The sequence below is a fragment of the Brassica napus genome, chromosome A6 (genome assembly GCF_020379485.1).
Source record: "Brassica napus cultivar Da-Ae chromosome A6, Da-Ae, whole genome shotgun sequence".
Classification (NCBI taxonomy): Eukaryota; Viridiplantae; Streptophyta; class Magnoliopsida; order Brassicales; family Brassicaceae; genus Brassica; species Brassica napus.
In genome coordinates, this window is record NC_063439.1 from 12597147 (window position 1) to 12611334 (window position 14188).

The 14188-nt window shown below is 34.7% G+C and overlaps 1 protein-coding gene across 1 annotated transcript; it reads left to right on the forward strand.

Moving 5' to 3' along the window:
• The first annotated feature begins 9213 nt into the window (after window positions 1-9213).
• On the forward strand, window positions 9214-12947 carry LOC106347667 (serine/threonine-protein kinase D6PK). The gene is made up of 3 exons (XM_013787255.3): window positions 9214-9861; window positions 12030-12463; window positions 12545-12947. Exons 1-3 carry the CDS (start codon window positions 9347-9349, stop codon window positions 12919-12921), a joined length of 1326 nt encoding a protein of 441 aa, XP_013642709.1. The 5' UTR covers window positions 9214-9346; the 3' UTR covers window positions 12922-12947.
• The last annotated feature ends 1241 nt before the right edge of the window (window positions 12948-14188 follow it).

Sequence of the window (14188 nt, forward strand, 5' to 3'; positions counted from 1 at the left end):
CACATGCGTGCGGACAGTCCACCTAGTATTACTTAAACTGAAGTATATTTTGAAAATAACTATTCTTTTAAGTTAAAAATTACAGATTCTACCACTAAGATATTAATTATTACTAGATTTTAGGGTTAATTATCTTTCCATTATTGAAAATAAGCATGTAACATACCTTAATCATTTCTAACTAATTAATGATAAAACATATTATTTCAAATATAATGGGAAATAAATATAATAATTTTATACATAATTAATTATCTATTGCTAATAATTTAAAAGTTTAATTATACCTGTAAATGCTAAATTTATTAATATATAAATTTTTGATACAAAATAATATTAAAAATGTTATTTTACAATTAATTTTCCAATCTAGAATTCGATCTCAAAACTAATAAAATAAATATACAAGAAAATAGTATAAAATAATATTTTGGAACAATAAATTAAACTATCACATTCATAATATATAATTATTTTAGAAATATAATAATATGCAATTAATTATAATATAAATGTTAAAATATATTACACTAATCATGTCTTATAAAAAGTTAGAACAAGTATCCGCTCGGGTGTGCGGATCAATTTCTAGTGTATATTATTAAAACTAGAGTACATTTTGGTAATGTTTGAGAACATCTATAGAAGTTTAAATGAGAATTGTTTGGGAAAATATATAGCAGTATAAAAAAAGAAGTATAGTATCTTTTTTTGTAATTTCATTAATATAATTATATTAATTATTTTTCTATATTTCATCAGTTTAACAATTTTATTAATTATATTACCTTAACAATACATCACATCATTACTTATATTACCATAATAATAATAGTGTAGATTTTAATTGATTAGTTAATCAACATTAACTTTGTGTCAATTATAAAATCAAAAATGTAAAATAACTGGGTTTTGCATATAGTTAAATGTTCGATATAATTTATTTTACTAATTATTTTGTTTAATTTTAGTTTCAAACGGTAGAAATTTACGTAGCCAAAAACATAATTCAAAGACATGTTTCGTGAATAAAATAATAACTTAAATCAAAATAATAAAAATATATTATATTTATTGTCACTTTATTTTTTACTCCATATAATTATTTTACTAAATAAAAATTTTCTTTCTATTTCACTTAATTTATCCAAACACACAGAAAGTGTCATTTTATTAGTTTATAAAATCAGCTATGCATGAACATTGGCAATCCATATAGGCATTGGTTGTTCTTTTTGGGTATAGTTTCTTTTTGTTTTGAAATTAGGCCCCACTTGAATATTAATTATAAATTTATTTGTGGCTTTTGAGTTGGGTTCTTCTAGATCTAGTTGAGTTCGGTTCTGATGTGTAGGAACCTAAAAATATCTAAATAACAAATGTATCTGAAACAAATTTGAATATTTATACCAAAAATAACTATATTATTCGGTCCATGTCATTTGAATACATATTATTTTGACCCATCTAAAAATATATAACACTATATTATTTTGACCCATCTAAAATATATAACACTAATTATGAAAAACAAATATCAATATATAAAAATGTATGATCCAATACCCGCACGGGTCAATCTCTAGTTATAGATTAAAGATGCATATACAAGGTTAGAACCCATGACATGTGGGTCAAAATAAAATATTTTAGACAATTCATCACTACTATATAAAAGATACTATTTTAAGAGCTTCTAAAAGGGTGCCACATGGGCAGAAAGATAGGAGCGAGTATTGCGATTGGAATTAAAGAAGAAGTATGACTTAGAGCAAAAGCGCGATAGAGGAGATAAGGATTCAAATTATATTTTATCTGTTTCCTAACAAAAAAAAACATATTGAATTTTAGCGAATTAATTATTTGACCCATAGGAGGGGAAGTTAAGTTTGGTAAGTTGATAATCCAAGAATTTTGGTATAAAAGTGGTAATTGATTTGTGATTAAGTAATAGTTACGATTAGTGGCATAAGTAGTAATTATCAGGATAAAAGAGAGTTAAATCTAAAAAGTACTCCAGTTTTAATAATATATATGCCATTACTATTTTAAACCTAGTATCTCTATACCTCTTTCATTTTTCAAATTTGAATTTTTCTTAGCATTGATTGGTTTGGCTAAAATGTTAGTTAGAATCGGATGATGATCCAATCCCAACAAGCACAAATACTGAACAGATGAATGAGAGAATTTCTCATGCCAGCCTTCGTTCCCTACTGCTCGATCTAACCAGCAGCGGACCGTCGATCGTCCTCTTTTTCATACCCAAGAGAGCATATTTCTTGTAAATGGAAATTCTAGCATCCTGATACCACTCAAATTACCCTAAGGAGTGTTACTCTCATCAAAAGAGGTTCAGATGTAGTACTTAGGGATCGAATCCACAAGGAGCTAAGAAACAATTAAATCTAGTGTTTATTAATTCTAAGAGTTGTAAATGTTTAAATGAAATAGCAATAGTAACAAGCGAAGTAAATAGTAAATGTAACTTGGTTGGAAATGATATTAGATGCATTGCCACTATTCAGGTGTTGGAGATTATAATATCTATAGATGCCTAATTGTTGCATGCATGATATGTTAGAGCTCAATTGCTTAACTCAGTGATCAGCTGTCGCATGTTTCACTGGTTAACATGCTAGATCTCGTGTCTCAACGGTTAGTATGTTGACAACGAAAGAGTGTCGATCGATGGTCCTATTGGGACATCGACCGGTACACCTTTGCCTACGTCGACCGACAGTCAGTTGAGGACATCGATCTACGGGTTCTAGCCAGGCCTATGCGCGAGTATGATATGCCCTATTAAGATACTAAATTGGCGGTAAGCCCTCTCTAGCAGTCCTAATATGATAGATAGATGTCAGGATGGGATAACAAGGGTGCTTGAGTATGCAATCCTATGATCAAGTTCTAGTTAGCTAGGCTAAAACAAGCAATGAATACAAATCTATCATGAATATCACAACAAGACAGATCTATAGTTTGGGGCTAATCCCACAAACCTATCTGAACCCTCGATCTAATAATTGAACTACTCAGACATAGCAAAGCAATTCATAACAATGAAAAAATGGGAATTCATAGAATATATGAAAAAAATGGAAACAAGGAGTTCCAATCACAAGTGATCTTCTCTCCAAAACTCTCTTTTCTCTCTCAAAATAAAACTGTAACTAAAAAGCTCTCCTCTGTCGTCAAAACACTTAGGCAATATATAATCTACTAGGTTAAAAACTCGTCAGGGCATTTTCGTAATTTGACTTGGCCTTGGGTTTTAAGTCCGCTGGATCTAAAATGTCGCGTGTCTGATGTCTCGACATCGATCGATGGTACTTGGGTACATCGATCGATATTAATCTTCATCTGTCGAGGCATCTCCTGGTATCGATCGTCAGCACTGGATGCGCATCGATCAATTGTTCTTCCTCTCGTCGACCTCTACATGGTCAGCTCGGATGAAACGTCCTTTAAGCTCCAAAATGCTCCAAAGTCATAGCTTTACTCCGAAATGCACCTGAACCTGAAAACTTACCTAGAAGAGTAGAAAACATAGATATATATGTAGTAAAACACTTATATACCATGGATGAAAACGAGTCAAATCTAAGGTATATCACATCCCACAGTCACTTAACATCTGTTTAAACGACAAGAACGAGCTATCAAAGCGTCCCCTGCCACCTTCCTTTTCATTGTGCCCTGTTATCTCATTAAAATCACCGACCATCAACCATAGGCCATATCGCACATTGACAAAACGCGTAAGACATTCCCATATTTTTTCTCTTCGTTCCAAAACAAGGTCCCCATAGACAAATGTCAAAAAGACCTTTAGTCTACCGATGACTGCATTGACATCAATCATTCAATTATTTGAGAACAAAATATGCACGGAAGCTTCATCGGACGTACGCTTCCTGCTTCGAAACCGGAATCGGAATCGGAATCTTGTGGAAATTTACGGATTCTCGCTTCCAAAACACTTCTAAAATATTCTCTTTAAAAACACGTTGGAAGCTTATGATTCCGTTTTAGAATCACGCTTTTATTCTTAAAGAAAAACAATGTCTTATATCAATAAAAATATAAAAGTATAGTTTTTAATTTATATAAAATCCAAATTTTAATAGTATTGAATAGAGAGAATAGAAATATACAAATATTAAAACTAATCCTATAAATTATCTTTATGCATTGAGGTTTTTATTAAAGATAAATCATATATTCAAATATATTACGTCAATTAATTATAAAGTATTAAAAATAATTAATATAATAATTTATTTTAAATTTAATTTATGTGTATTTTCACAATTTTAATATAAATCATTTCAAAATTATTATAAATGAATAAATGCTTTATTTTAAATTTAAATCATATAAATTTTTTAGTTCTAGATTTTTTAAAAAGATTCTTTTATATATATGGATACGCTTCCAACACGTATATGCTTCCTATTTTTTTTTAAATCTCGCTTCTTCGCTTTCATACGCTTCTGCTTCCACGTACCAGCTTCTGTTTTTATGTAACATAAAAACAGAGCTAAACCTCTACTTTGGCCAAATGACTCAAACAGTGAACAAATGATCATATCCCTGATCAACCTGAATGTTCTGCAATATTTATAGTTTATGATAACTATATTGACCTTTTAATATTTATAGAATCATTCATTACTATATATATACTTTGAACATATATTGCATTTTATTTATAATTTTCATAATTGAAAAGTTCATAACAAATGAAGGAATTTTTTTTCCATATTAATCATTTTGAAAAATTCATTGTACATGTTACAAACAATAGAAAAAGCCATCTACGTTTTACTAAAAAAAGTCATCTAAAATTTTCATCTATCCTTTCAAAACGGGTTGTGTTGTAACGCATTAACTACATAATCTAAGCCATAAACCAAAGTCAAATTGATTTAGTCTAAACCAAAGTCAAATCTATACTATATTAAAAGCTTTTATTCTAGAGCTCTAAGATTGTCCACGTATGATGGGAAATTTAGACCAATCAGAACATTTTATTTTGACAAGTCACCATTAATTAAACAAAGTGGACTTCTCTATTGGCTCTTTTAAAATTCATATGGGCTCTTTTAAAATTATCTTTTGGCCTATCAGATTCCACGCCTTCAATCTTCGTGACTTCCCTCTTCCGCGACTCTTTTCAGACGCTTGCACTTCATCTTCTCCAAATTCTGTTTTATTCTCAATAAATAATGATGTTAGATATTTTATCATATGCGAAGAAACTCGAAGCAGAAGAATCAAAACCCAAGAACGAAGCAGAGACCATACAAGAGAATAACAACCCGAGGAAAGAAGTATTCGTGATCAAACACCGGAGGAGCCACGAGCGATCCAAGCCGACGAAGACAGGTCCGAAGGACTCAACAGCTTCCGAGGAGAAATCAACCGGTACTACTACAAACCAGACTCCAACCGATGTAGACGCGATACTGATCTAGTATTCATAATAGCCTTTCCTCGGGTATGTTAATCAATATAGAAAATATTTTGTTTCATAATTACATGAATTTTTTGCTTGTGTGTAAACTGTATATAAATTTCCATATCTTATTCGAGTAGGGGATAAGCTATTTACTATAATTTTCACATCTTTTATGTAATGGTTCAAACTTTCTAAATTTATATTATATAGATTATTTAGATTTTTCATCATGCACAAGGCACGGAGCGGCTTATTACCTATTTTTTTTATTATTTTGGCAGACCCGTCGGTAAAAAACTCATAAGTTTTGCCCACTAATGAAATTACACCGAACTAAACGCATATCTCAGTCTAGTTAACCTTTATTGCATAAAATATAAAAAAATATATATATATATATTGAGATTATTTGGTTTGATAGAATATTCATTCATATAATTACTCACAAATATACAGTTCCACAGAAATGAGGAGAAAATTTGCAAATCAATATATTTTAATATTTATATTAATGAAAATATATCAAAAAAAAATTAAAGCTTAATTTAGCAGAAATTCCAGATTTGGGATCAACACATAATCCATGAACTTATTAAAAACTAACAAATTTGAAATTTTAATTCAACTATCAATATATTCAAAACATGTAAATATGAGATTTAGAATAATTAAATCTCCGTTGAACTATCAATGTATTCTACTCCAGCTGAGTTTAATTATTCAAAGATTTATTCTGGATCACTTTACCTTCTTATCAAAATCTTCTTCAGACATCTTGAAGGTTTTGATGTCATGATTTTGCTTGCATAAATGTAAATTTAAAACTAATATCATAGCCTATTAGTAACTAAAATTTTATTTGTTCAACTGATTTTAATCCCACATTTCATATGAAGAATCCTATCGAGATGAAGAATTCTATTAAAACAAAAAATGATTTTATGACATTCATGTGGAGTTAGTAACACAATCCAATCGGTGAAGTCGATGCAAACTCTCCACTTTTCATTTTTCTTCTTTTCTATTACGGGATTGGCAAGCCGATCGGGGTACTGTACTTCCCTGATAAATCCGATCTTTAGGAGTTTATCGACCTCGTCGTTGACTGCTTTAGCTCGCTTGGGACATCACTTCCTCTGTTTCTGTTTTACTAGTTTAAATGTCGGGTCACGTTTAGATTGTGTGAGGTACTCTTGATATCTATCCCTGGCATGTCTTATGCCGAACATGAGAACGTCTGGATATTTTGTTTCAAGAAGGACATGAGGCTGTCTCTTACTTCTCGAGGGATATCAATGCTTACAGATTTCTTGGGGTGCTATCGTATAGTGTGATGGACCTGGCTATATTATTTCCGGTATCTCGAATCGAGAGGTTGCGTGTTCCTGGTTTCTTTGATTCTAGAGGTCGGGTTTTTAAGGAACCATTCATATAACAAGCTCGCGAAGATTTCTGGCTCCCTCGAATGGTCTTTTCTCCATTAGGAGAGACGAACTTTACACATTGATGGTAGATCGAGGATACAGCTTTCATCTTTCATAGCCAGGGTCACCCGAGGATGGCGTCAAAGGGGATATAATGTTTTGTTATTGCAAAATCAACTTCATATTGGAGGTCACATGCTTTGACGGTTAGCGAAACAGCTCCTAATGGTTTTACTATAACTCCGTCGAGGCTGACAAGGGCGATATTCCGTGTGTCACCGGGGGATTGTGACCATTCATTGACGTCAAGGCTTTGTGTGAAAGGACATTACTGGAACTTCTAGTGTCGACCAGTCTCTTTGGAAAATGTGGTCTGCCTATCTCTAGCTCAATGATAAGAGCGTTGTTGTGCGGTTTGTCGAGTTTCAGCGTTTCGTGCTCGTAGAAGATGATTTCGTCGCTAATCAGGATTACTCCTTTGGACTGGCGCTGATGTGCCCCGGTTCGTGGATCAGTCCATTGGAGCCAACCAGCATGGAGATCAGGACGTTCTGAACAATTTGACTGAGGTTCGTTCATCCGACTGTACCGATCAGACTGACCGAGCCGTCCTGCGTGCGTCCCGATTGGAGCTTCGGTTGGAACCACGTCCAGACGACCGAACCGACTGAACCATAGCCCGTCTTCCCCGACCAACTCGACATTCTAAGACCCCCGGTCGAGCCAAACTTAGCTTGGGCCGTGAAGAAATGAAGACAGACATTAATTCTTATCCGACGGACCATCCGGACAGTCCCGCAATCGTCCTTATCTTTACCCCGTGCATCCATCTGGTTCGGACGAACCTGGACATTATCTGAAGGGCCATCTTTGACCAATCTGCATGGAAGACTGAGTCTTTGACTCATTAATTCAGATCTGGTCAAATTTGTATTTTCTATGCATTATTTTCCGTGTATTTTCTTATTAGTCTTTGACTACAAACACTATAATATGTAGTCTTATTCAATGAATAAAATCAGTCTAAGTTTTTGAGTTTATTTTTGTTTCTTCTCTGAGTGTGAGAGAGAGTTCTTTAGCTAGTTCATTGGTGTGAACCGGCTTGTTGATTTGGTTGTCAGCCAATTCATCTTTGTGTGTTGTTTGGTGGTTAGCCAATGCACTACATTCTTTCTTAGGTGATTAGTCCAACATCCAGCTAAAGTAATCCTTCAATTTAGGGCGTATCAGGCGCGATCCTTTGTCGGGTTTGTCTCGAGTTAAGTTTTCCTGCGAGATGACGGATCGTTTGAAATCAGTGACCTTAGGTCGTTTCTTAGGCGGTCGGTCCGTATCGATTTGTTTATCGCTTCCTCTTTTGAATGGTTGGTTCAGATCCATGATCGTGCTTATGAACCTTATATCGGGTTCTTAGCAAGGGTGTTTTTCATTTCTCTTCCCCACAGACGGTGCCAAAATGTGGATCATAAAACCTACATTAGGTATTTGGTAGTGATTGTTTGTAAAAGATTAGGGAAAAATAACTTGGACAACGATATCTTCAGAACGCAACGATGTTATCATATTTCGGTTGACAAAAATAGACTTTATTGAAAGGATTCAATTAATACAACGATAACAAAAAGATCGGGTTACAATAACTAAGAACTAGGAACATAGTATCGACAATGAGATAGAATGAGATATCGAGGTCGTGTGTAATATGCGTAAGCTCTAGGGTTTCGAACATCCATTCTTCCTCTTCTTCTCCTTCCTTTATAGTGATCCTCCGAGATAATCTCAACCTCCTCCGTTAATCTCGACTCCACTTCTCTTCGAATTCGTAGTAAATCATTCCTCTTCTAATGAATTCGGCCCATTGGGCTTTTCTTACAGATAAAATTATTGGATTCGATACGCATAGACTGCAGTTGAATTGTATTGCATTTTAATTTCATAGCGCTTGTATTTACCAAAATCGCAGGTATCATTCAGACCATGTATATTGTGATGATAGTAATTAGCCTTTTTGTTATATGAATAAAATACTATAGGTACAACAGAATTAAAAAAAAAAACACAAAATATGTGTGTTATTTTCTTTTTTTTTTGTAGGGGCCTAGGTTATATGTCTCTTTGCTTCTCTCTTTCGAAACATACAGAAGAAAGATCTGATGGAGAGCCAAATCGTCCCAAATAATTTCGTAATAATTGTCTAGTTACAATATTTAAATTTTATTAAATCCTAACTATCGATAGTTGCTTAAAATATAAGCCAAAATACGATTTAATTACACAACAAGGCATATCTAACCCCTAAATTACAGCCTTTGCCATTGCCATACACATCGTTTTTGTATCTTCTAATGATTCTATTTCTCGGCAAAATCTCACAACTAACTTCTTCCTTCTCCATTGCCACATCTCTCTCTTCTCTGTTCTCTCTTCCTCTCTCTCTCCATTGATTGGATCCGAAATGGAGCCATGGGTTGACGATCTGGCTGACGATTTACAAAGTGTGAGCTTTACCTCCGCCGGAACCACCATGAATCGGAGCACTAGCTCCGGCTCTCGCTCATCCTCCTCCGCCGCAGCTCTCACTCCGGCGACATCTTTCTCCTCCGCCAAACTTCCTCCCTCACTCAGATCGTCTCTCTCCCTCTCCGATCTCCGATTCCGTCTCCGTCTCGGGGCCGGAGACATCGGTTCGGTTTTCTTAGCTGAATTCAAATCCGCAACGGCCGTCGAATTACCGCTCTTAGCCGCTAAGGTTATGGATAAGAAAGAGCTCGCGAGCCGAAGCAAAGAAGGTAGAGCGAAGACGGAGAGAGAGATTCTCGAAACGCTTGACCATCCTTTCCTCCCGACGCTTTACGCCGCCATAGATTCTTCGAAATGGCTCTGCTTACTGACGGAGTTTTGTCCCGGCGGTGATCTCCACGTTCTCCGTCAGAAACAGCCTTACAAACGCTTCCACGAATCCGCCGTCAGGTAACCGCCGTTAACAATTTCCTTTTATCTCCTTGTATTCAGTTTCCAAAAACATTTTAAAAAATATTAGGAAGGTTGATGAAATCAGGGAAGTGGGACCACCAGCTGGTCATTTGTCTGGTAGTTAACACTTTAAACATAACTGAGTTTATGGCTTTGTGCTTCTCCTGCACCGTTTATCTAACACGATTATTGCCGGTTTTACGGGTAATTATCATTAACTCATAGGCCCGTTAAGTGAAACCGCATTAAGGTTTGCACATATGGTTTCCGTAATCTCGTCCGATGTGTTCCAAAACTTAGCATTGTTTCCAGATTTGTTCTATTGATTGATGTGCTTGATATTTTAAAATAAATATTCAAGTCTGTTTTCGCCACACAAAAAGGTGTAGAAAGTCTAATTCTAATATAATATAATATATTTTTGTCGGCTTGTTTAATTAAAAAGACTTTATTGTGGCCATTTATATTATGTATATATATTTATTGTATAAAGGCAGAAGTACGCACGATTAACAAACAAAGTGTGTGCTTCTGTAACATGTGTGGGCAGTATATCGTAGGGCGCAATATAAGTAGTAGCAATCGGTGCGGACCGCCTAAAAAGTCAAACCGAGTGGGGTTTGACTTTGAATTCTAACAAATCGTTTAAGGACACGTGTATATTTGTAGTGGGACCGTGCGATTTAATTGAATCACGTAGCATGTCATGGAAATGAATATTTTTCTAATTGCGCGCATGTGGCTTCAGTACAAGCACATACCAGCAAACACAGGTTATTTGTAACCATTACAACTTTACCATTTCCTTGAAACCGGTGGCTACTATGAATTTTTTAATTTTCTTTTCAAATAATCTTATTATTTTGGGGTTGCCCCACTCTAGTAAGAATATTCAAAATTACAAAAGAAAAAAATTAACCGAATTTTAGAGACGGGGAACAATATATTTTTCGTACATTTTTTTTTAATCATTTTAGGGGTTTTCTATGCATTTTAATTCCTTTCTTGTTAGTTAAAATTTTATGACACTCAGTATCTGGTAGTAGTACGAATTATAAAAGTGACGATCGTATGATCAAAAAAAAAGTGACGATCCAAACAGAACAGAGTGGATGATGGACACCACACAAAAAAAAAAACAAATAGTCGATGATGCAAATTATAGTACGCTTTTTGTTTATTATAATAGGCTTTTTGTTTTGGGTTGGTCGAAAAGTTTTATTGCCGGGGTTAGTTGGTGTTGATAGATTTACTTTTACCGCCTTTGGTTGATAGTAGATGAAGTGATTATTATTAGTTGAGTTAGCCACTTATTGCCATTTATGGACCAACTTTTACCACGTAATATACTAGAAAACCGGATCTACTTCTTCTTGGTAGATGATGTCATGATGATAGAACTGTTTTCTTTTCTTGAGTTAATGTCAGATCACAAGTAGTAGTTGACACATTAAAGAAAGGTCATGACTGGTTTAGGCATTTTCTTATAACTACTGTGACTTGATTGTGTTTTAGTTACTACTTACAACTAAATTCTAATGTATATGAGTATATAGAGTATTTGCTTTACCTTCTTCTTTTTTTTGTTTCTGGCCATGTAACTGAGTTCTACTAGGTTTCTTCTTTACTGTTAAATTAAAATGATTGAGAACCATAGGTATCCTGACTAAATCTACCTATCTTTTTTATCATGATTGTAGTGGCACCTTACGTTATTTGAGGTTGTCCCACCCAAAAAAAAATATCACGAAGTTTCTGGTTTATCTTTTGTAACTTGTTCTTAAGACCCCAAAACAGACTTTTATACACTGTTTTGTGTGGAGTATGTTTGTTGATTGTGGACCCGTGAAGACAAAAGAGGAATCTTGGGTAATGTATTTGCACCAGAAACTCTCTTAGACAAAATAGTTCGTTAAGCTAGCAAACCTTGTAGGTCCATTATTGTTCCTTATGCATAGTGTAAACCAAACCCAACATTATCTTCTTGTCCCCAAAATCCAACATATGTTTTGTCACAATAGCTAAATATGTAACAAAAGATTCCAAATTATTATTACAAAGCTCAATTATTCGTTTTGTTCTCACTACCCTGTTTTCTTCTTCCTGTCCCTTGTATCAATTTTGCGTTCACATCACTAATTAACCACATCTCTTGTAATTTCTAGATTCTATGTATCGGAAGTGATCGTAGCCATGGAATATCTTCACATGATGGGGATTGTTTACCGAGACTTGAAGCCTGAGAATGTGTTGGTTCGATCAGATGGTCACATCATGCTAACCGATTTCGATCTCTCCTTAAGATGTGATGAATCCACCTCCACACCACAGATTGTACTGAACCGAAACGCACTACCAAACGGCTCGTCTGACCAGAACGAGAACCAAACAATGGACCATCGTCAGACCACATCGTCTTCTTGCATGATCACAAACTGTATTGTCCCAGCTGTCTCCTGCTTCCACCCGAGAATCAGAAGACGTAAGAAGAAAGCTGATCACCGTAACAACGGTCCTGAGCTTGTGGCTGAGCCTCTGGACGTCCGCTCCATGTCCTTTGTTGGGACGCATGAGTACTTGGCTCCTGAAATTGTTTCAGGTATACTTCAAATTTACTTCACTATGATCTATTATTTTGTTAGTTTAGATCATATTAACTCATCCAAAATGTGAATGGCAGGAGAAGGGCATGGGAGCGCGGTGGATTGGTGGACATTGGGGATATTCATGTTCGAGCTGTTCTACGGTACGACGCCTTTCAAAGGGATCGACCACGAGTTAACCCTTGCAAACATCGTCGCTAGAGCCCTCGAATTTCCAAAAGAGCCAACCATTCCAAGCGCGGCCAAGGATCTGATCTCTCAGCTACTGGCTAAGGACCCGATCCGACGTTTGGGGTCGTCTCTGGGTGCATCTGCCGTGAAACGCCACCCGTTTTTCCAAGGAGTTAATTGGGCTTTGCTCATGTGTACTCGCCCTCCTTTTCTTCCTCCGCCTTTCCGCAAAGAACATTTGTCCGATGACATTTGTCCTGATACCCATGTCGACTACTATTAATAATATATTAATTAGCAACTACGAAACTGACAATTTTCTTTAGAGATTAATCTATAAATTTTTTTTTTTTGATAAAAGAAATTAATCTATAATTTTCACACATAAAACCGAAGTAAAGACCAAGGCACACGACGTAGTGGCCTATGGTTGTGTTTCTGTTATGTTATCTTACAATTTAAAGATGTTTACCGCAAGTTATTAAAAAAGAAAATAGCTAGATACCAAGACTAGAAAATTTAAAAGGTGTGATAAATGATTTGGGGTCAAATAAAGCAAAGTTATCTTACAACTGCATGTTTATTTTGTCAACAAGATGTGTACTGCATGTTATTAAAAAGAAAACATATACCAAGACTAGAAAATTTAAAAGGTAAAATTAATGATTTTTAGGGTAAAATAAAGCAAGATTATTCGTGATATTACGGAAACAATAAGTAGTATAGTAAATCAAGAAGAATAGATCAAATATAATGTTTAATTGATAAATAGAGAAGAGATACAACATATTATCCGGAAACCCTAGTTTTAGTCGTCTCCTTCTATAATCAATCAAAAGTGTTTAGTAGTCAATTTTTTTTCTAGGGTTTTAGGAGTCTATTTTATAGGTCACTGTAGAAATCTAGGTAAAATTGTATCATATCTTAAAATATCCTAAAAAAATTATTTTACCCGGAGGCATGAGAAAAACATGATCTGGTGTCCTGCTCTAAGCAGGAAGATCCACATCATGAATTAACTATCTCTAAGAGTTTGATCCTTATTTTCTGAATTCATGTATGAAGTCTTTTTTTTGTCGATTGTATTATTATGCCTTCTAGGTAAAAATTCTAAACAATGAGAACTAGCAAAACAAATATAGAAAAAGATATACTAGTATGGATCCAAAGTAAACTAACACAAATCTATCTTGTTTGTGGATGACCAAAGATTTTCCATATAAAAGCTCAATATTTGCTTTTGGAATAGTTGAATCTCAAGGGAGATAATCTTCATATTAATCCAAAACCACCACGTTTCAAACTGAATTGGGAACGATTGCCACTCCATTTTTAATACTCCAGTAGGAGTCACCGAGACGAGACAACTCTTTATATTTCTCTATTGAAAATAATAAGTCAAAGAGATTACCATTCCATAGAATTTCATGCTGAACTCCATCACCATCAAATGAAGAACCATCAACGATTGAAGCCGGTAAGACCCGTCGCCACCATCCGCAGTGGATCTGTCAATTACATTTTCTAAACGGTTCAATTGAACAAAAGTT